At 36.6% G+C, this 23,044-nt stretch overlaps 1 protein-coding gene across 2 annotated transcripts; it reads left to right on the forward strand.

Moving 5' to 3' along the window:
- Window positions 1-471: 471 nt before the first annotated feature.
- On the forward strand, window positions 472-19,900 carry Aduk (unc-51 like kinase 3 homolog Aduk). 2 transcript variants are annotated; one of them, XM_085941719.1, is made up of 11 exons: window positions 472-676; window positions 2,518-2,669; window positions 4,704-4,843; window positions 5,691-5,778; window positions 8,116-8,258; window positions 12,280-12,377; window positions 13,630-13,782; window positions 15,472-15,621; window positions 16,378-16,867; window positions 17,588-17,772; window positions 18,169-19,900. In XM_085941719.1, the coding sequence occupies exons 1-11, from the start codon at window positions 590-592 to the stop codon at window positions 18,274-18,276; spliced, it is 1,794 nt and encodes a 597-aa protein (XP_085797845.1). In that variant the 5' UTR covers window positions 472-589; the 3' UTR covers window positions 18,277-19,900. The 2 variants fall into 2 exon arrangements, with proteins under 2 accessions (XP_085797845.1, XP_085797846.1); XM_085941720.1 differs by lacking the exon at window positions 472-676 and adding an exon at window positions 721-787.
- The last annotated feature ends 3,144 nt before the right edge of the window (window positions 19,901-23,044 follow it).

The following is a 23,044-nucleotide window of genomic DNA, read 5'->3' on the forward strand; positions in this document are numbered from 1 at the left end:
AATGTAAAATTTAATTCTCCACATTGTCTCCAATTGATTTCTTAACACAGCATGTTAAATAATCAAGTACAAACATGCTCAGTGGTATAGTAGGATAAATATAATTTGGATCTAAACGTAAAAATCCATTCATCAGGGTTATTAACAGAATATGAAAATAAAATAAACATTAGAATAGGTAGGTAGTAAAAGTTAAGGTAGGTACCTATTCATATTCGTTCCTTCATTCAATTTGCGTCCCTTTATAATAATATGTCGCCCCTAAGCAACGCATGACCTGCTTAGCCCCGTGGGTTGTAACTGCATGGAGCTCTCTCTAAGCCCGTTTTCTATAATATGCGATGCAGGAGGAATATCGTAACAAAATTTATTTTATAGAGGTTAACTGCAATTTTATTGATAATTAAATTAAACTATTTAATGAAATAATTTTATTTCACTGGCAACGCTAATCTTTTGTTGTCAATTTTCAGGCGCCGACCAAATTATAAAATGATTCTGACAGCTATGTACACAATTGCTTAAATGTCAAATTGAAAACGAAGTTTTGCGCAATTTTAGTTTATAAAAACAATAAAATATTATAACAATGGCGTTTCCAAAGATAGAGGGATATGTCGTTGTCGAAAAGTTGGGCTCTGGGAGTTATTCCACCGTTTATAAGGCATTCACCAAGGTAGGGAATATCGATTATTTTTAAAACGAGGATGCATTTAATTTGGTGCGTCATCGGTTGAATTGGGAAGATTTTTCATAAAAGATCGTTGTAGACTTGTTTGAGATATGTGTAAGATAATATTGGGTCATTTAAAATGGGATGACAGATTTGTTTAACGCGGATAAATCGATATGTTAAATGTAAAAATGTGAAGGTGAATTTAATTAGGTGATTTACGGCGTGGGAAAAATCTTTTTAAACCCATTGGCCCAATGGGTAAGAGAGGCCAATGTTGTCATATTTGGTCAGAAAAAATTGCGGCAATTTTGTGATTATGGCATTTTGAGACTAATAACCACCTCATCAAAAATGGTGATATGACTGCAGTGGCGAGGGGTGGAAGTAGGCTGTTAAGATCCAACATAAATAGTGCACACTAAACTTTGTCTGTCATACTTATTTGTTTTTATTGAGCCATTAATACAATTTGCAGATGATGCTGTTTAGTTTTTAAAATTCAATTAAACCCTGCTTAAACCAAACCATCCAACAAAAATAATGCACATTTTTTAGTCATACTTATTTGTTTTAAATTCATTAACCCCTGCTTAACCAAACCATAATCGATAAAAAATATTTTATAGGCAGATGAATATTTTTTGACTATTATCTACCATGGCTTAGATTAGGCAAGGTTTAATTGAATTTTAAAAATTAACAAACACTATTTTACATATTATTATAGTCTTCAATAAAAACAAATTCATTTGACTGGCAAAGTGTGTTGCAAAGTTGTGAAAACACAATAACTGCTGACCTGTAATTAATTTTTAACACATTGATCGCCAACTAGTTTTACATAAAATAGTTAAAAAATGATTATTTGTCTCTAAGGTATTATTTGATAGGTAATGAAAGAATATAATGTTTTTTTCATTTTGATGATTTTTTTACGTAAATATTGGTTTTTATGATGTGCCGGCCACATGTGTCCGTCGCGGCGCCAACAAGTTAATTTATTCTATTGCGCCGGGCCGGCCACTTCGCCGGTCACCTGTCCATATGTGTTGACGAGAGCATGGTGCCATTTCGCCGTCGAATTATATTTAGATTTAGATAGTATAATAAACAGAAAAGGTACAAATACTGGATACACATAAACTGGAAATATACGTATACATACCTTATAATAATTTTTTTTATTCTATTTTTTTATTATTTACATATTTTTTATAACTTACGTTTTTATAATCTATTTAATTTTTATTTTTATATCAACAAAAACACATTTACAATTTAAAAGGAAAACTTTTTTTTTTCATTATGTACATTCTTTACATTAGTGAGCCTATATTTTGTGACTGGGAAGACATATTTTCAGGCCAAGTGGCAGTAATATACAGAAGGGCCATGCCGGTCACCGCGTATCGAAAAATGCACTGCGCGCATGCCCGCCGGCGCTGTAGAACAACTCTAAGGCAGGTCTTCTTTGCCGGTCACCGGTGACCCCCATGGCCCCCTGAACGTAATCCAATGCCAGTCACCGGTGACCCCCATGGCGATCAACGTGTTAATTACCACATTTAAATAGCATGTTAATTATATCTACTGGCCAGGTAACGCAAACGCGCCAGTCGCGGTGTCAGCACTAAATGAGTTAATGCGCACTATTTATGTCGGATCGATACATTGGACGATTAGGTGGCCATTCAATATAATTAGCATGATATTTAAATGTGGTAATTAAAAAGTAATTATCTATTCAGCAGTCAATGTGTTATGTGTTGACAGCCTACCTCCACCCTTCACCACTGTGATATGGAGTACTATAAAATTACCAAAAACACTTTATTCTATAGACCGGAGCAAGAGATGTAGTTGCCATAAAATGCATTGAGAAATCTCTGATGAAAGGATCGGCCGTGGACAACCTCATCACCGAGATAAGGCTTCTGAAAACCCTCAGACATCCGCACATCGTTCTCATGAAAGATTTCCAATGGGACGACAGGTGACGATTAATTTTTTTATAAGTATAGTTTTTATCAAGTGCAATGTAGTTGGTTACATGTAAATTGTATGTATTACATTTCACTGTAAGGTGTCGTACCGGAAAAAGATGGTCGTATAGCATTGAGATCAAAAAATGACATGATGTTCGGGGAGCATTGTAGACAGTAATGTTCCAATTTTATTAGATTTAATAAGAACGTTAATTTGAAATTGATTGGAATCAAATATCGGATAATAAAGATGGCAGCGTTAAGTATTATTGTATTCATTGTATTCTTGTATTCTTGTATCGATCAATAAACTCTCCTTCAAATATCCACGCAACAACGACCTTCTATCTCTTCCACATCATCATCCCTAAAAATATCTGTCCTTGAAGCTCAGTATACGGTTGCTCTGGGCCTTCGTAAGGTGTCATGACTGAGTACTGTCAGAATGTTAGCATCGAATAGATGGCATATGGTTTTAATCAATTACAGTCGTGAGTTTCAGGATTACATGTAAATTGTACGTAAAACATTTTACCGTGGCACAGTTTGCCGTGAGCTTTCTATCGGAAAGAGATGACTGTATGCTATACAGTCTACAATTTTATTAGATTCACTATGAACATTAATTCAATTTTCATAGCTGATTTTGGCAAAATTCATGAATTCAAGAATGAAAACCTAACCTAACCCAAGTTAACAAATAATCCAGTATATCGGTTATTTTCAAAATTTGTTTGCTGCTGCCTTCCTGTAAAGTGTAAACTGACAAGAACCGTGTTTTTTTAGACATGAATTTTATGTCAGTGCTATACTACCCAAAGAGTTTGGACGGTCTTTAATATACATATATTATATTTCCGATACAACATTACACGGTGAAGTGTGATATGGCGAACTGCATACGTACAAGTTTCCGGACACGGAGTTTCAGACATTCAGCGTTGAGTTGAATGTTGCTCCAGGCATTTTCATTCGGATAGCGAGGTCTTTTTGCAAAGGGCCATCTCCCGTTATGTGAACCTTTACGTATTTAAAGCTGTCAACACTCGATGTTTTGCCCGTCAATAATTGGAAAGATATCTTATGTCATAAATCCCTTGTGAACAGATAAAGTATTAAAATACAGTCGAACTCGGTTTTACGAGGAAGATGGGACCGACTGAATTTGCTCGTTATAAGCGTTACTCGTTATATCAGAGAATAGGTATTTTTAAATAAGCGGTCATATAACACAAAAAGTCGCAATTCAAACAAAAATACACAATTAGAATTCTTCCCCGAAACAAGCATGGCATTCATAAACAACAAAAGAAGTTGTTTATTGTAATGAACGCTGGTAGGTACCTACTGACTTCACAAACCTTGGATTTTTTACATGCAATTTCAACTGTATGCGTGTATACTTTTTCAATATTGTCGGCGAACACCAATTAGGTAGGTACTTAGACACTTAACTAGTGTCATAAACGTAATCCGATTCCGGCGGCATCCTGTACGGTCGGATTTTATTGCTTAGGGTCGAAATGTTTTTAAATAATCGACACATTAAAAGTTTTAAGAAAATTTTTGAGCATATTATATTATATCGTCACTGTTCTGGCAGAAGACACTAATTCGAAAAAATGACATATTAAGTTAGTTATACCAAAATGTTCCTTATTTGAAACTTTACCGTCTGGAAACCTTCTTAATAAATAAACAGTCTTTATTTCATAGTCATCCTTTTTACGATTACTTAATAAACTCACATGATAGACCATTTCAAACATTTTAACAACTTCAAAGTCAAATTACTCAAAACTAGTAGTCTCCAGTTAGTGTGTTCTGCCAGAACAGAGACGATATGATAAGTAGTTCGTTATAAAAGTGAATAAATGTATGGAGAAAATCATAAACTAAAATGTCAACGAATGTTTCCTCATTACATCCGAGATCTCGCTATATCCGTGATCGTAATAACCGAGCCCGACTGTAATTATATTATGCGTCAATTTGGTATGGCCAGTTTCGAATGTCTAATAAATGATCGCTTTAATTTTCAGATACGTTTACATCGTTATGGAATATTGCAACGCTGGCGATCTCTCGCGACATTTGAAGAGAAAGGGGGGAATCCCCGAGAGGGTCTGTCGACAGCTGCTTAGACAATTGGCGAGTGCGTTGCAACAGTTACGAGAGAGAGGTCAGTTGGCAACACAATGGAACGATTTTATCCAGAATTTGATTTAAGCCAGTGGTGTGCACAATTTATTGACTGTTACTCGATTCAGAAAGAAAATTAATTTGATATTGATACTTACGGGCATCTACATGCTAACCTACATTTGAATCATTCAAAATTTTATATAAATATATTATAGGATATGATTGTATTTTTGGGTGCGAGTCATGGACGCTAAATGTGAAAGCAGCTGAAATGGTGGATTGCTTTGAGAGAAAGATCCTTAGGCGGATATACGGACCCATGAATGATGGTGGGGAGTGGAGAATTAGGTACAACACGGAACTATACCGCTTATACCAAGATTCAAAACTCTCCAACTTCATAAAACTCCAGAGGCTAAACTGGGCAGGCCATGTCCGGCGTATGCCTGAGTCACGGATACCGAAGAAGATCGTCGAAGGAAACCCAGGGGGGAAAAGGCCAGTGGGAAAGCCGCGCACTCGATGGGGTGACAACATTACAAAAGATGCCAACCAGCTGCTAAAAATCATGAACTGGAAAAGACGTGCGGAGGACCGTTCCGGCTGGAGGAGGCCAGGGCTCGACTCGAGCTGTAGCGCCATCGAAGAATATGATTGTATTTCTAATTTACTTACCTACCTCTTTTCTTCTGTATATCCCGTGTATTCCGGTGGTTTTTTATTACGTATTTTTAAGTGTTTTATTTAGACATGAATTTGATTAGATACAACTACTCAAGGTGAACTATGATATGGCCAACTACATATGTACAATTTTCCGGACAAGTTCCTTGGTGTTATATTATGATGCATCGATGAATAAATGATGGTTTTGAATTTTGCAGGTGTCGTTCACATGGATCTGAAGCCACAGAATCTACTCCTCGACAAGCCTACACCTGCGGAGATGATCCTCAAAATAGCAGACTTTGGGTGACTATCGAATGCTTTGTTCTATGTTATCTTATATTAACTGCACTTGCACCAAACTGCGAAAAAGTTTGACTGTAACACGAATGAGCTTTGAAATTTTGGTATTAATTAAAACACTTGATGGCATTTCTGGAACGTTTTTAATGTGCTTCAATTGGTAGTCGCGGCAAAATTAATATTTTGTAAGTTGGTGGATTGAAATTGAAACATAGCGGCTATGACATATTGTTGTGAACTTGCTTAGTGCGTGAATAATTTGGATTGATAAATCATTTGACGATTTATCTCCTGACCGATCATTTCGTGATTGCCTGTGTCGCATTTCCGACGCTGTAGACTAATTATCATGTATGGCTCAGAGACCTGGCCCATGACCAAAAGCATGGTATCTTCGGAACCATCAATGATACGCAGTTGGTGCAGTGACGAAGATACAATTACGAGCTGTCACTTTGTCCATCAAACAGTCCATCAACTTGGGGCACCTTAGATGGCTAGGTCACGTACACAGGATGGACGAGTCACGCTTGACAAAGAAACTGACATTTGGGAAACCGGACGGCAAACAATGACTTGGTCAACATCGTACATGGAGGGGTAGTGTCGAGTTGGATTTAAAGATTTTGAACATCCTAAACTGGAGGAAGTTGCTTTCGACAGATCTGGATGCTGGAAGAGGTCAAGACTCGCATAGGGTTGTGCGTTAGCGAGAAGAAATAACCATTTCTGTTTATAGGCGTACGCATGGGTTTCCACAGAGTGGAGGTTATATTAATAATCTCTTTTTTACGAGGGATGGTTGATCTAGATCAAACTCACATGTAAAAAACCATAAGTAGTACTTTTTGCCAGATGTGGGATTGAATCCAGAGCGTTGGAGCGGACCCTTTTTTGAGTTGCTCCGCTCCAGCTCCGCTCCGGGACCTAATACTTGCTCCGGCTCCGCTCCGGGTATTATATGTATACAAATGTTGAAAAAATAAAAAAAATATGTAGTTTTAAAACAATCGTCATTTTCATTATTAAGTAATTCTATTAAACAAAATTCACGACAGCAAATCGTCTCTCATTATTTGCCTTTTCTGTCAAAAAAGTGAGGTTATTTATCACTCGGCAGTGTTGCCATATTGCAAAGTGTTGCAAAGTGTCAAAAAAAACTATTTTCATTGGATGAAAGAAAATTAGGACGAAAATTTAAAAATAAAAAATAACATCCGGAGCAGTGGAGCACTACAAAATTTCGGTGCTCCGGGTAAAATCCCATGCTCCAGTACTCCGTGCTCCTGCTTCAAGCTCCGCTCCATCACTCTGATTGAATCTACACCTGCAGGCGCTGTGCCAACTACGCTACAGTAGGGCCCGTTGAGCAGTTTAAATGTTAAGTTGTCACTAATACAATACCCATTTATGAGATGGTTGCTTACTCCATGTTTTTTCAAATAAACCTTGTTTACGCATTCACAGATCAATGGTGTCATGAATGAATGTTGCTAGTTACAAATCAATCACAAAATCTAAATTACTGAAATTCTAAATTATGTTCTAATGGATTTAGGTTTTGTACTATTTCATTTGAGTCATTTTTTGCGACCTGGGTTTCGCCTTTCGGCATCTTCAGGTACTGTGTACACTCACCAAAGGCATACTGACAACGAACACTATTAACTCTAACTTATATAACAAATCAATAAAAAACTTTATCACCTACTAAGTCAAGGATCCAATAAAAAAATATAACAAGAGTTAATAGTTAGTCAATAGTTGAAGTGTTTGTAAACAACCCCTTACCTTATCAATCGTTGTCAGTGTGTGTTTGCGATTTCGTGAGTATACACAGTGCCTGAAGATGCCGAAAGGCGAAAGCCGCGTCGCAAAAAACGACTCAAATGGAATAGTACAAAACTTAAATCCATTAGAACAATGATACTCAACCTTTTTTTTCTTCGGGCCAAATACATATATTTGTAAAGTAACGCGGGCCGCATCACTACTGGTGTGATGAAAAAAATCATGAAACCTGTCCTTTCTTATAAAACAATTTTGAGATTTAAAAAATTATGCGTGTTTTTTAAATTAATCGTGTGCAATAGCAACACTCTTATACCAGATCTGACGTGGACCATAATGACAATCCTCTTCGGGTGTCACTATCTGTGCGTCAAAGTCGAAACGAATCTCAAGATATACGAAATTCCTGATAATAAATGTGTTTCGGGCCGCACATAAAAGCTTAAAGGGCCGCAGGTTGAGTATCGCTCCATTAACATTTAAATTCAAATTCCATCAAGTACCTTCAGTCGATAGTATTAATATTTTAAATTATGTATTTGTTGCCAGGTTCGCCCAGTATATGTCAGAAGAGACACGACTCAGTTCGATGAGGGGTTCCCCCTTGTACATGGCCCCTGAAGTATTTGCGACACTGGGAAAAAAGGATTCAGGCACCGGCTACGATGCCAAAGTGGACCTATGGAGCGTAGGTGAGAAATTATAATCTTTACTAAAAAAGCTGATGATGCAACCATAATTTGGAGTACACAGAGCGCAGTTAACCTTAAAGTGGTTGTAGGTCAGCGTAAACAGACTCGCTGCAAACTCAAATCGTGTAGATCAGGGGTAGTCAACCTGGTCCCTACCGCCTACTAGTGGGTGTTCCAGCTTTCATGGTGGGCGGTAGAGGTTTTAAAAACATTGGCATTATGTTTCCATAAAATTTCCCGTGACAATTTAAATTTCAGAAAATATACTATTTTTATCGCCTCAGGGATCTCATTAATAATTTAATTGTGTAATTAAATGTAATTTCATCAGACTTCATGCTTCTACAGTAAGTTTTATAAAGAATTATTCTGCCAAACTTAGCGAAAGTCTGACATTAAGTATTGGGTTAGTAAATATTATCATATGCTTTGTAACTCTGCTTTTTAAATTTTATAGAGTAAAGTTACATCCCTACTTAATAAATCACCAATACTGTGGAACCGGTGGGCGGTTAGAAAATTTTACTACTAACAGAGATACAAAAGTGGGCGGTAGGTATAAAAAGGTTGACTAGCCCTGGTGTAGATCTTCATTCATTGACACTGACACTCCTCTGCCGTTTTAGCTAGTGACCAGATTTAAATACTTAAGTATGTACCACAGATCCCAATACTGACAGTCTTTCTAGTTAACTTGGTATCTGCTGGGCATGGTGGGGGTGCATTCTGCTAACCTAGGGTTGTGTAGAGGTAGGCGTTGTATTCTGTGAGGACCAAATGCAGTTTGTTCAATGCGTACATGTGAGTGACGTGGCATCTTCCGCATTGGAGAAGTGTGGAAGTATGCTGTTAAGATTCAACATAAATAATGCACACTAAACTTTGTCAGTCATACGTATTTGTTTTCATTGAACAAAGACTACAAATTGCAGATAATGTTAGTTAGTTTTAAAAGTGTTTACCAAGTCATAATAGATAATAGTCAGAAAATGTCTGTCTATAAAATATCTAAAATTATGCAATTAAATCATAAGTATGTAATTTTAGATATTTTATAGATAGAAGAATATTTTTTATCTATTATGGTTTGGTTAGGCAGGGCTTAATGCAGCGATTTCCAAACTGGGAGGCGCGAAAAGTTTAACACAATTAATGTAGCCACAGATTTGCAGTTTGTAAAAGCATAGTTTATAAAACGGCCGCTAGTTATAAACTACGTAAAAAACAGCCCTATAAAAGGTTGTTTGCAAAACTGTCTGAAGATAATAATATGGAGACTAATGTTATTATACCTCACTTTTATACTATTGTGAAAAAATGAAATAAAAGGGTCAAATCATAATATTAAAATTTGAGGCAAATTTGTTGAGGAACGATAATTTTGTTGTTAAACTTATCTATTTGGTTGAAATTAAAAAAAAAAAAGTGAATAAATAAATGCAAGGACCACTAATGCATTCACTGATTTAAAAAGACAAAGTGAAGGCATTCATAACAGATTGGAGCTTTGGAAATAAAAATTACCAAAAAAATAAATTCGCCATGTTTCCACTTTTAAATGAAATTCTGCGCCAGATATATTGAAGCAAACAAAAATCTATTTACTGAGTTCTTGGATAGTTTGCTAATGCACTTTTCACATTATTATATTAATAGTAAAAAAAGTCCCGATATGTGTCAAATACCGATCCCGTTTAGTAGAAAAACACTTTGTTCTAATAAACAAGCACAATCATCGCATGAAAAACAAATTAATTTAAAAATGAATATAATATAAGTAGTAAAACCTTGTATATTTTTATATTTTTTGATATTTAAAAATGTGTCTGTATTATTTAATGAAATAAATGGGGGGAGGCGCATATATTAGATTTTTTTAAAAGGAAGGCGTAGTGACATAAAGTTTGGAAACCACTGGCTTAATGAATATAAAAAAAAACACCAATCACCATCTGTAATAATATGTTCTAGCTAAGCCAGCTGGCTCACGCCAGTCTGTCTTCGCTAGGTCTTGCAGACAGCTTGGCGTCCCAATGACATGATGTTGGATTTTAATAAAATTGTGAAGTACGCAGAGACGGCGCCGTTTGACATGTCGCTGATTTGTCACTTTTACAATTTGAAAATCGTTACTGTCGGTATAAATTTGGCGTCATATGCATAGTCTATTCTGGATTTTGGCCTTCAGGATGTCATCTGATACCATCCCAGGCTGCTAGACCTAGCAGAATAGCTGACAATTTGTTTGCGATTCAATATAATGTAAATATTAATCTCGTATGTATTCTTAATTCAACAAAAACAAATAAGTATGACTGAAAAACTATGTGGATACTATTTTTGTCAGATCGCTCATAGCATATGAAGGTTTTGGACATAAGGTAGACCTAGAGGCCGCTGGATCGATGAAATGATAAAGTTCTGCGGAAGTACGTGGCAACGCAATGCACAGGACCGAGAGAAGTGGAAGCAACTTGAAGAGGCCTTCATCCAGCAGTGGATAGATTCAGGCTGATGATGATGATGATGATGATGATGCTCATAGCATACCTAAACTATTATGGTTTTGTTTAGGCAGGGTTTAAAATTGAATTTTAAGAAGTAACCAGCATCATCTGCAATTTGTATTTTAAGTTCAATGAAAACAAATAAATATGACTGACAAAGTTTAGTGTGCACTATTTATGTTGGATCTTAACAGCCTACCTCCAACCCTTATCACTATCTTTGATTGAACCCCTTCAGGGATTAAGCCGTAAGCTTTCTCACTTAGTTTTTCATTAAAAAAAATCGGTGTGTGTACTTATATACGCGTGTTAGAAGTTATACTTAGGCGTAACAAAACAAAAACAAAAGACTAGATTCTTCGACTAGCTCTTAATTATCTTGTTATATTACCCACTCAAGAAAAAGTGCCGTTGGTTTATTTCTATACACTTTAACTTATATTACTAAATTCTATAATTATTTCTCGTTGTTTTTATTTTTAAAGTAACAACACTCTGACGTTTAATCGATTGTTTACGTAAGGAATTGCAAATGGCCGACAATAATAAATTCGTTGCCGAGGAACAATTCTACTATCAAACTTGCGTTTGTATACAGCTTGATACCGCCTAAACCATGGCATCCTCAGAGGATCCAAGGCCATGAGGCCTGAATCATCATTGGGCGGATTCATGCAAACATGAGCAGATCGACTACGACACAGATATTTCTAGCCCGTAAGCTTAGATGTATGAAAATTTATAGTCACCCTTTTGCAACTTCAACAAATAGAATCATTCTAGCCCTTAATGTATGTAAAATCCTGCATTTTTTTTTATACCTACATTAATTCTAAAAGCAAGCGAAGTAAAACCTAGCGTCATTATAAATTTTATACTTATTCAATTTTAAACATACAAGCAAGCTGTAATTTTAAAGCCAATAAATATTAAATAGCAATTGATTTTCTAGTTACCTAGATAACTATCGTCTTCGATTATAAAACAATCGTCAGCACAACACTTAGATGCCTAAAATAATAATTATTAATATCATTTTTTTATATTATTACCTACATTAGCCTTCATCCAATTTTGACCAATATTAAAATTCGTATACTTACCTATATTTTATAAATATTGGAAGCAAAGTTCCCAGCCATACAATGTACCTAATACCTAGAATATTTTTAGTCTTAACTCTAAACTGATTTGAGATTATTTTGTAAAAATATGTCTTTGTAGTAAGTTCAGTAATTCAAAATATGTACTACCTACCTAGCAAAGAAGTCCACAGCCCCTTTCAAAGCATGTACCTAGAAAAGGTTTGGTTGACTATTTCTGTGGTCCAGCGCTACTCCTACGCCCCCCCCCCCTCCTTTCGGAAGTGAAAAGCTGACTGATTCGTAGCTAACTTCATAACTAACAGCTCTCAATTTCACTCTACAGAAGAAGTATAACTTCAAAAAATGTTTTTTTTGCGTCATAGGCAATCTAGTTATACTTTGGAAATTCTGTATTATTTTTGTTTTCAGGAGTAATTCTCTACGAATGTCTATTTGGTCGTGCTCCGTACAGTTCAAGTAGTTTCAAGGAGCTGGTGGGAAAAATTCAAAGCCGACAGAAAATAGAGGTGAGTAATGACAATTCTTTTATTTCCTCTCCAGACACTACCTACTACCTACATACACTATCGTATGACGGCAGTTCATCAATATTTAGACTGAATAGTTATGCGTTAAGACTATAAGAATAGAGGTATTGTTTGACGACTGGACAACGGGATAATGGACAATTCACAAATAAATGAAATTGTATTCCGCGGAATCTTGGGGTGCCGCAAGATAAAATCAAGAAATTTCATGAGAACTCAAAACCAAATGCCACCTATTCGACGCTTGCATTCTAATAGTGCTTCTTTATGGTAGTGAATCATAGCACCTTACGAAGGCTCAGAGCAGTTGTCTCCAAACTCAATAAGGATGTGAGCTACTTTCAAAAATTGAAATTGTCTGGTGAGCTGCTTATACATAATATTATGTAGTATTATTCCTTCTTTATAATTTTTTATCATCGTCCTTTATCGTACCAAACATAATATTATTATATTAATTAAAATAAATTAGGACATCGAACTTCCAATAAAACGTAAAATGCGTAAGTACATATTTTAATTATTTATTTAAAAACTAAATAATAATTGAAAAATATCTTGAAATAAGTGTGAGTAAAAGTAAAAATAATGGCATTGACTTTCCTCCACAATTTTTTCAATTCTCGGTGAGTACCTTGTCACTTCCATCCAAATACAAATTTACATCTGTGACTCTGTTTCTATATTTACTTTTAACCACCTTCATAGTGGAAAACGTTGATTCATATAAGTAGGTAGAACAAAACAATGCCGTGATTTTGAGCGCAATTCGAACTAAAATTGGATACTTTTCTGTTGGGACAAAATGCCATGCAGATTACCTATACAGTTGAGGCAACACTATTAAGTGATAAATCACATTGGAATTCTATCAATTCCATTTCTGATGATGAACATGGCCCTTCTTGAAGATTTTTGACGATACAGCTGGATAGTTTTTCATTCGGACTCATATCGGAGAATAATAAAATTTGAGAGGCAAATTTATAAATATGATAAAATATTCTACACGAGCTACCGACAATGCTGCCGCGAGCTACTGGTAGCTCGCGTGCGACTGTTTGGCGATCACTAGCTCAGAGTAACCGCATACTGTGCTTCGAGAAAAGATGCGACGGATACTGTGTGGTAATATAGTGAGGTCTTCATCTACCAATAGATAAGTTCCAGAATGAAGATGCTGTTAATTACTAAGGTGTATGCCTACTGCATTATTGTTTGGTGTTTTCAGCTGCCGCTCAACAGCCGTGTGTCCCAGGAGTGCGAAGACCTTCTGACAGGTCTCCTGCAGCACGATGCGGACAGGAGAATGTCCTACGAAGACTTCTTCCATCATGAATTTCTTGACATGGCCCACATGCCTTCGCCGGAACACTACAAGAAGGTATGACATGATGAGAGGTTTATTGCCAAATATAGATAATTCCACAATTGAATATTTACGGTAAATAATAGTTTCGTGTGAACGATGCAAGAAGACTGGCGAGCAACAGGGATTCTTGGAGGCGCTGCGTAGTATCCAACTAAGGGGCAGATATGGCCGAAGTAAATCCACTTGACTTATTGAATTGTCGGCACGCGGTATCATATTATTATGAAGCACTGACTGCGGCCCCCTTTTATGGTATTCAAGTAACATTATTGTGACCCTGCGCTATAATAGGTATAAATAGCCATAGGTAGAGAACGAAGAACTGGAAGAAATAAAAGCCCGAATAACCGCTGCAAATAAATCGTACTTCTCATTGCTGCCCATATTCAAATCCAGAAATGTCCACAGAAAAATTAACACCCGGCTCTATAAAACCGTCATACGCACAGTCGTTGCATACGGGTGCGAGTCATGGACACTAAATATGAAAGCAGCTGAAATGGTGGACTGCTTTGAGAGAAAGATCCTGAGGCGGATATACGGACCCATGAATGATGGTGGGGAGTAGAGAATTAGGTACAACTGCTTATACCAAGATTCAAAACTCTCCACCTTCATAAAACTCCAGAGGCTAAACTGGGCAGGCCATGTCCAGCGCATGCCTGTGTCACGGATACCGAAGAAGATCCTCGAAGGAAACCCAGGGGGGAAAAAGCCAGTGGGAAAGCCACGCACAAGATGGAGTGACAACATTACAAAAGATGCCAACCAGCTGCTAAAAATCATGAACTGGAAAAGAAGTGCGGAGGACCGTTCCGGCTGGAGGGCGACTCGACTTGAGCTGTAGCGCCATCGAAGAAGAAGAAGAAGAATAGTTTCGTGTTTCAAACGTAAATGGCTTAATAATTAATTAATTATATATTTGTATCATATAGGCGAAGAAATGTATTCAGTAAGAAAATAGTCGAACAAGTTTTCAAACCAGAACGTGATCGGTTATTTTATATTTAGGGCTAGAAAAAGAAGAAAATAATGTATTTGTTACCAATATAACCACTCATACGATTGTTTGATTCGATAATTACAGCACACTCTCAGTAATACGCCGCTCGATTATCCGACAACTACTATAATCCGCCGTTATTTTTACTAGTTGAAAGCACAAAATCAAGCTCTATAATTCGCCGGTCAAATTCAGTAGTCTGCCGCGTACAAGTATACAACGCAGATGAGACGAGTTTACTTTGGAAACGTCTCCTTCGTAAAACGTACGTTCATCGCGAAGAAAGTAATGTACCAGGGAGGAAAGTGCTCAAGGACGGCATCACAATTATGCCGTGCTCCAATGCAACCGGGACACACAAACTAAAGCTTTTGGTCATAGGGAAAGCCAGGAATAAGCCATTCAAGAATATCTGCCCCACTGAACAACTGGTTGTGTCAAGTGATTTACTGTTTAATATTAAGTTAATAAACTTAGTTTATAAATATGTATAATTTAGTAAATATGTACTTGATTTTGATTATAGATAAAACCGTAATTTGCTAGTACAAATTTCTCAAAAAAACTATTTTTACGAAGTAGCTGTTTTAATTTTTACCATATTTTGTATATGTATGCACTATAATCCGCCGCTTTCACTAATTGGACACTTGTCTGGTTTTTGGGGATTACTGAGAGAGTACTGTAATTAATTTCAGGCGGTGGAGCTGGTGAAGAGTGCGATTGAATTTGACACGTGCGGCGACTATGAACGAGCGTACCATCTCTACTGCGAGAGTTTACGCTACTTCGTACCCATGGTTACTGAAGAAACAAACAGGGCGAAGAAAAACGCCTTAAGATCTAAGGTAATTGTGGAAAATCTAGCGATAAATTCCATTTGGGGAATGCCCAAAGTAAAAAATTAAATTATAATATATTGCATTTTTCCAATGACATTATTAATGGACAACGCACTCAATACAGCAGCTAGCAAGTAAATTCGTGCATAGCGACATTCGCACATGCATAGGTAGACGTCACGCAATTTCCATTGTGCGATATCACGCATCGGGAATTTATAGTAATATCACCTTTATTGTAATGGCGTTAGAACAGTGTTTCTAGTGTCAATGTTCATTTGAGCGAACCCGTTCGAACCGAACCGTTCGGCAGACCCGAAAAAAAGGATCGGGGATTTATAGCAATATCACCTTTATTGTATACCTGGTTAGGCAGGGTTTAATTGAATTTTAAAAACTAACTTACACTATCTATACATTGTAGTCTTAGTTAAATGAAAACAAAAACATTTGACTGATAAAGTTTAGTGTGCACTATTTATACTGGATCTTAACAGCCTACCTCCACCCTTCGTCACTGATGTATAATTACCACCACAAAACATAATAATTTGCACATATAAATATTAAATTATTATATATTTATTTTTTAAAAACTAACCAACACTGTCTGCAATTTGTATTCTTAGTTCAATGAAAAAAATACATTTGACTGATAAAATTTAGTGTGCACTATTTATGTAGGATCTTAACGGCCTTCCTCCACTCTTCGCCACTGCTTCACGCTTATGATATATGTTTATAATTGTAGTATATTTTCAGGTCAATTGCTACATAAAGAGGGCAGAGTACCTAAAAATATTCACAACTTGCGGCATTCTTCAGTTACCGAAGACAATAGAGCAATCCGCAGATAGTGTGATTACGCCGAAGCATAACGATTCTACATTAGCAACCGACAGTAGTAGAGAAGAATCTGATATAATAGTAATCGACGGTAGAAGTACTGTCACTTACAAAAAAAACAATGACCAAAGAATACCGGGATGTTCCAACAGTAGTGCTGTGACAAATAACGATCTATTAGTAAGCGACGGTTCAATATCAGAAAGAAATGCCGCCAGTTTGACAGCAGTTAACAGGCAGGACGGTAGAATTCGAACTGTTTCTTCGAACAGCGATCAGACATTAGTAGACGGCGGTTCGGTTTGCGATGCCGGCGTTGTCGAGGTGACACCGGTCAGTGTGGATCTGGATCCAAAGACTGTTGAGGAATATTTGGCAACATCCAAAAGAAATTTTGATAAATTATGTAAGTATATATACATATTATCGATAATTAAAGAATTAAAAAGTGTACAGCTGTGTCGAAGGGTAGAGGTAGGCTGTTAAGATCCAACATAGTTTAGTTTGCACTATTTATGGCAGATCTTAACAGCCTACCTCCACCCTTCGCCACTACAGTGGCTTAAATAGTAAAGCTGATTTTGGTTATACCAAGCTAAAATATCGTCAAAAATTTTCTTAAAACTGTTAAATGTGTCGATCGCTTAAAAACATTTCGACCCTTAGCAATAAAATCCGACCGGACAGTATGCCGCCGGAATCGGATTATGTTTATAACATTAGTTAAGTGTCTAAGTATCTACCTAATTGGTGTTTTCGCCGACAATATTGAAAAAGTATACACGTATATGGTTGAAATTGCATGTGAAAAATCCAAGGTTTGTGTTGTTACTAGGTACCTACCAGTGTTCTTTAAAATAAACAACTTCTTTTGTAGTTTATGAATGCCATGCTTGTTTCGGGGAAAAATTCTAATTGTGTATTTTTGTTTGAATTGCGACTTTTTGTGTTATGTGACCGCTCATTTAAAAATACCTATTCTCTGATATAACGAGTAACGCTTATAATGAGCAAATTCAGTCAGTCCCATCTTCCTCGTAATCACCAAGTTCGACTGTATATTTGTTTTATGAGTTTTCTTAAATTATGTATGTTTATTTAACATAGTATTGTTATGTATCGACAGATAGCCTGTGTTCTTCTACTAGTGTCTTAAGAGTCGGTCTGGAGGCAGGACTTACAGCGGAAATGTTTGTTCAAGAAGGACGCAATAATGACGCTCTCAGACTCTACAGTTCGGCCATTGCTACGTTGCTAAAAGCCAGCCCTACGGAGCCGCCCGGTCTGAGGAGAACCATGCTAGCCGATAAGGTGTAGATGTCGTTATTTGTTACTAATTTTATGTTAACTTTACCTGTGGTCCTCCTAACACCTGTCCTGATTGGTTACATGTAAATTGTACGTATTACATTTCACTGTAGCACAGTTAACCATGAGCTTTCTTATCGGAAAGAGATGACCGTATACTATACCGTCTCCAATTTTATTAGACTCTTTTATTTTGTTAACTGTCAATTCATGTTGGAACTGCATTGTATTGTTGTTTTAATTTAATAAAACGCAATTTTTTTGTAGTACTTATTCCACTTTAAATCAATAAATTAGGACCGGTTTCGTCCGCTTCAGAGGGACATTTTCAACTCAGACTAGAGTGCATTTGCACTTGCTATTAATAATATTTAATACGATTTGTATTTCTTCTTGCAGATAGAAGAGTGGTTGCGGGAAGCCGAAAGCCTTAAGGCCCTTCAAGAGTCTCTCAAAATGGAGGTCGATGAAGACACGTCAGCGTGGGAGCATTGCTGTCTTCAATGAATATCATTCGTATATATTATATTAGAAAGAATTTAGACTATACCTAAAGTGATTCAGATAAAGTATTTGTATTAAAACCAGAGTTGTAGGAACCCCAGATTATTTGATGGCAGGAATGGAAAATTGTTTCTTCTTCGTCTTCATCAGGACTGAGGATCGTAACCTGGATGATTTGATTGTTGAACAGCCTTCTCAACGGGTTGGTGCCACTCCTCTCGGCATTCAACGACACGCATGGCCTATGGCCACTGAATGAGTAATGGATACACCCATCCGATGTTTGCTTTAATATTCTGATGTCGCATGTCTAAAAGACAAAACAGCACGGATGACACTAACGATCTTAATAATTATGACTGCTAGGCCATGCGCATTCGATAGCCATTTGTCGATGTGACAGCTCGCAATATTTGAGTGTCTGCATGAAGAATGTACCTAGAAAAGGGCGAGGGTCCGTGGTTGAAGCGACGAGAACCTATAGGTGTCATCACCATCATCATCAGCTGGTCGATCCACCGCTGGATGTAGACTTCCACTAGCTCTCTCCACTATTTTCGGTCCCTAGCTCTTGACTGCCACGTACATCCACCGAATTTTATGAGTTTGTCTATCCAGCGGGTTTTAGAGTGCCCCTGTTGTCGCTTAATGCCCTGTATGACAGGCATTTGTCCAGCCCGTTGTCATTTCATCTGCTTAGCAACCCCTATCACATCGCGTAGTCTTGTTTGCTTCCTTATCCATTGGTTTTTTTTGTGATCTTTATGTGTTGCGCCCAACATGCACCTTTCTATGCTACGTTGCTCTACTCGTAATATTTTGATTTATTTTACATTAAGGCCAGCGCTACATTACACGGATATTCCGTCGCGGAAGATGTGCGACGGAACGCCAATACATTTTATTACATATAATTTGCCATCCCGGAAGATCCGTTGTCCGTAAGCGAGCCGCTCAATTTCAGCGTCAGCCCCGCCCTCCGCGCGCTGATCTTCCGTCTTCGTCAGATCGGCAACGTCGCATTTGTACGTTAATTAATGCAGCGCGGCACATTCGGCGTTATAAATAGCTATGACTTCTATCGAATCCATTACGTTCAAGCGTTGCCAGTCGACTGCCACGGAATATTGAATGTGGCTGTAATGTTTAGTAACTTCCGTCTAGTGTGGGCCTAGCCTAAGAGTCCATGTTTTACAAGTATACGTGACCGATGGTAGCACATATCGATTGAACGCTTTACGCTTAAGACATAATGGGTGGTCACTTTTGAAGATATCATTCAGGCACCCAAATGCAATCCATGCCAGCAGTTCTACGAGCAATCTTGTCATACATACCACCGTCCATTGATAGATGAAGTTGTTGACTTTCTCGATTTGATGCCATCGATGAGGATTGCTTTTGGTTTGGATGTAGGCGGGGTTAATTAGTAATTCAGGGCATCTGCTAGATTTTTTTACCCCACCCCCTCTCGCTGACTTAAAGAATCAAAAATAAATTCCTATGGATATTTATTCAAAATGGACCTCCTTCCTGGCATTAGAAGAAACCACATCTGCGCGTATTCATGGTAAAATGGTTCCACTATGTAATACAGTCATTGGGGTTCATTTCCTGTCTTAGCCTTAAAAATGAAGAAAAAAAACAAATTTTCCACAGTTTCAAATTCAACTATGTACACCAAAAATGTTGTGAAATCTTGCAACAACATTATTAGCGTACAAATTTTAAATATTATATAGTCCAAATTCTTTGGTTAGATAGATGTATTTTCTGGTTTGCGCGGGTTCATTCCTAATAATCTATCACATCGAAGTCAATACATCGTTTTTCACTCTAAAGATTAATTAATTAACGTCTTGCTAAAAACGCACCAATTACGAATAAAATAAAACTAGCTCTGCTTTGGTCACTCGATCACAATAAATTATCGATCCATTATTACGATGGTAACACTATATGTATATATATGCCATAGAATGATAATTTACGTGTTCCTAATAGCGCCTGTACACGTGCATGGATTTACTGGCACCAATAGTGTGTATTTTAAACTATCATGATAATAACTGTTCACACGTAAAAGTGCTGACTGTCTTGCTAATCTCATTCTTCAAGAGTAAGCGGGACGCGATTTGGCAGGTCGTGAAAATCAGTTAACCTCAAAATGGGTCTGCAGTAGTTCGTTTTTTTACCGGCAGGTTTGCCACTATCGTTCTACTGCGCAGGCGCAGATATTGCACATTCCAATTAATTGTTACGTGAAAATTAAGAAGCTTCTGAACTTTTTCAATACATGCATGCAATCTTGCAATTTACACGATAATACATATTTACACATGCATTTTTTGTTATGGCGTACATATATACGTACTTCAGCAGTAAATCCATGCATGTGCAAACGGCGTATAAGAGTATAGTTTAGATAAAATGGTTTATTTATATTTGTTTTTATTGTGTACATATATTATATTTGACCATGTCCAATCCTAACAAGATCATAGCGCATCGTGAGTGTAAAACCAAGGCATCTGCGAAAGACATATTTTGGATATATCGTCACTGTTCTCGCAGAAGACACTAATTCGTAAAAATGATATATTGAGTTAGTTATACCAAAATGTCCCTTATTTCAAACTTTACCGTCTGGAAACCTTCTTAATAAATAAACAGTCTTTATTTTAAAGTCATCCTTTTTACGATTACTTAATAAACTCACATGATAGACCATTTCAAACATTTACTCAAAACTAGTATTCACCAGTTTGTGTGTTCTGCCAGAACAGAGACGATATTAAGGTTTGAAGTCTTCGTTTTGTTAGGAGAAATAGAGTTTCTAAAAAAAACTGTAATATTTGGTTTATATCTACATTATATTGCATGTTCTTTCAGTTACTTCACTTTTACATTGTCAAGTTTACGACTTTTGCAGTTGTTTTGCATTTAATCTCGATATTGAAAAAATTGCAGATTCCTTGGTTTTACACTGACGGTGCGATAGGATTGCAGGATCAGTTTTTGTTTTTACGAGAGTTTTTATGTATATATTGTATTACCATAATAATGTAAATTATAATATTATGTAAGTCTGAATATTTGTCTATGTGTAAGATGTATATTTCTGTTTTACTCAGAAGCATTGAAGAAATCCTTCTCTATTTGGACCAGTGGCGAAGGGTGGAGGTATGCTGTGAATATCTGACATGAATAGTACACACTAAACTTTGTCAGTCATACTTACATATTTGTTTTCATTGAACTAATACTACAATAATTACAAGATAAAAAGAACTTTTTATATACAACGTTTTTAAATTTTCTGTTGAATCATATAAACTTGACTTGACTAGCTTAAATGATCAAAAAAAATTGTACTTGATAGAAATAATACTGAAATGTCATTTTGATTTCCATAGTAACGCATGTATATATTAATAATTTAGTTGCTAGGACCCCCTAGCAACCAATAATGGTATCGAAATAAGTTTTCATACAAAACAGAATAAACTAAAAATGAATTCAATTCTACTTAAAGATGGCTAAAAGTATTAAAAAAATGCATCGGCATCGTGTTCTGATATATTCTAAAAGTTTCAAATGTCTAGCTAGTCGGGACGTTGTAATAAGAAAAATGTTGTAATAAAAACGTTGTAATAAAAATGTAATAATAAAATTGCAGATAGTTTTGGTTAGTATTTAAAAAAAATAAGCCATAATAGATAATAGTAAAAAAATTAATTCGTCTATCTAAAAAATATCTAAAATTATGCCATTAAATCATACATAATTTTAGATATTTTATAGATAGACGAATTTATTTTTTATCGATTATGGTTTGGTTTAGGCAGAATTTAAAAAAACTAAGCAATACCATTTGTAATAAGATGTACCTATTCTTAATCCAACGAAAACAAATAAGTATGACTGAAAAAGTGTGCACTATTTTTGTCGGATCGCTCATAGTATACCAAAACTATTATGGTTTGGTTTGGCAGGGCTTAATTAAATTTTAAAAACTAACCAGTACCATCTGCAAATTGTATTCGTAGTTCAATGAAAACAAATATGTTTGACTGACAATGTTTAGTGTGCACTATTTATGTTGAATCTAAAGAGCCTATCCATGGCTACTTATACCTATTATGGCGCAGGGTCACAATAATGTTACTTGAATACCATAAAAGGGGGCCGCAGTCAGTGCTTCATAATAATATGATACCGATAGCCGATAATTCAATAATTCAAGTGGATTTATTTAAAAATACATCGCAAAAAATTCACGGAATATCTTCTTCGGCCATATCCGCCCCTTAGTTGGATACTACGCAGCGCCTCCAAGAATCTCCGTTGCTCGCCAGTCTTCTTGCATCGTAATCAGGTCAAACCAGTATCTCGTAGTTCCGCCATATACACTCTATAGATAGTATTTAGTGGCCTTTCAAGACGCCGGAATCTCTTCTGGCATCCACATCACGTGGCTGAGCCAAGTCTAACGTCGCTTCTTCACTCTCAGCGTGATGAGAGGCTGCTTGGTGCCTTCTCATATTTCCTCATTACTCCTAAAGTCATACCACCGCTCACCCAGTATACACCTGTTCTCGAAGCTCAATATACAGTTGCTTTTAGCCGTCGTAAGGCAGTACCGTCAGAAAGCAAGCGTCGAACATGCCGCATTTGGTTTTGACCGAGTACAATTGTGAGTCCTAGACACTCCGAACTGCATATGTACAAGTTTCTGGACAACGTTAGAATGTATAGAAACATTTGTATG

The sequence above is a fragment of the Rhyacophila brunnea genome, unplaced genomic scaffold, assembly GCF_057557595.1.
Source record: "Rhyacophila brunnea isolate RB1 unplaced genomic scaffold, BYU_Rbru_1.0 scaffold_13, whole genome shotgun sequence".
NCBI lineage: Eukaryota > Metazoa > Arthropoda > Insecta > Trichoptera > Rhyacophilidae > Rhyacophila > Rhyacophila brunnea.

What these genes read in the sequence shown, in the direction of transcription:
- Aduk (XM_085941719.1), top strand. Translation starts at nt 590, where the DNA reads ATGGCGTTTCCAAAGATAGAGGGATATGTCGTTGTCGAAAAGTTGGGC. An exon ending in AGTGGACCTATGGAGCGTAG is followed by an intron (nt 8,259 to 12,279) that starts GTGAGAAATTAT and finishes TTTTGTTTTCAG; the next exon opens with GAGTAATTCTCTACGAATGT. An exon ending in GAACCATGCTAGCCGATAAG is followed by an intron (nt 17,773 to 18,168) that starts GTGTAGATGTCG and finishes TTCTTCTTGCAG; the next exon opens with ATAGAAGAGTGGTTGCGGGA.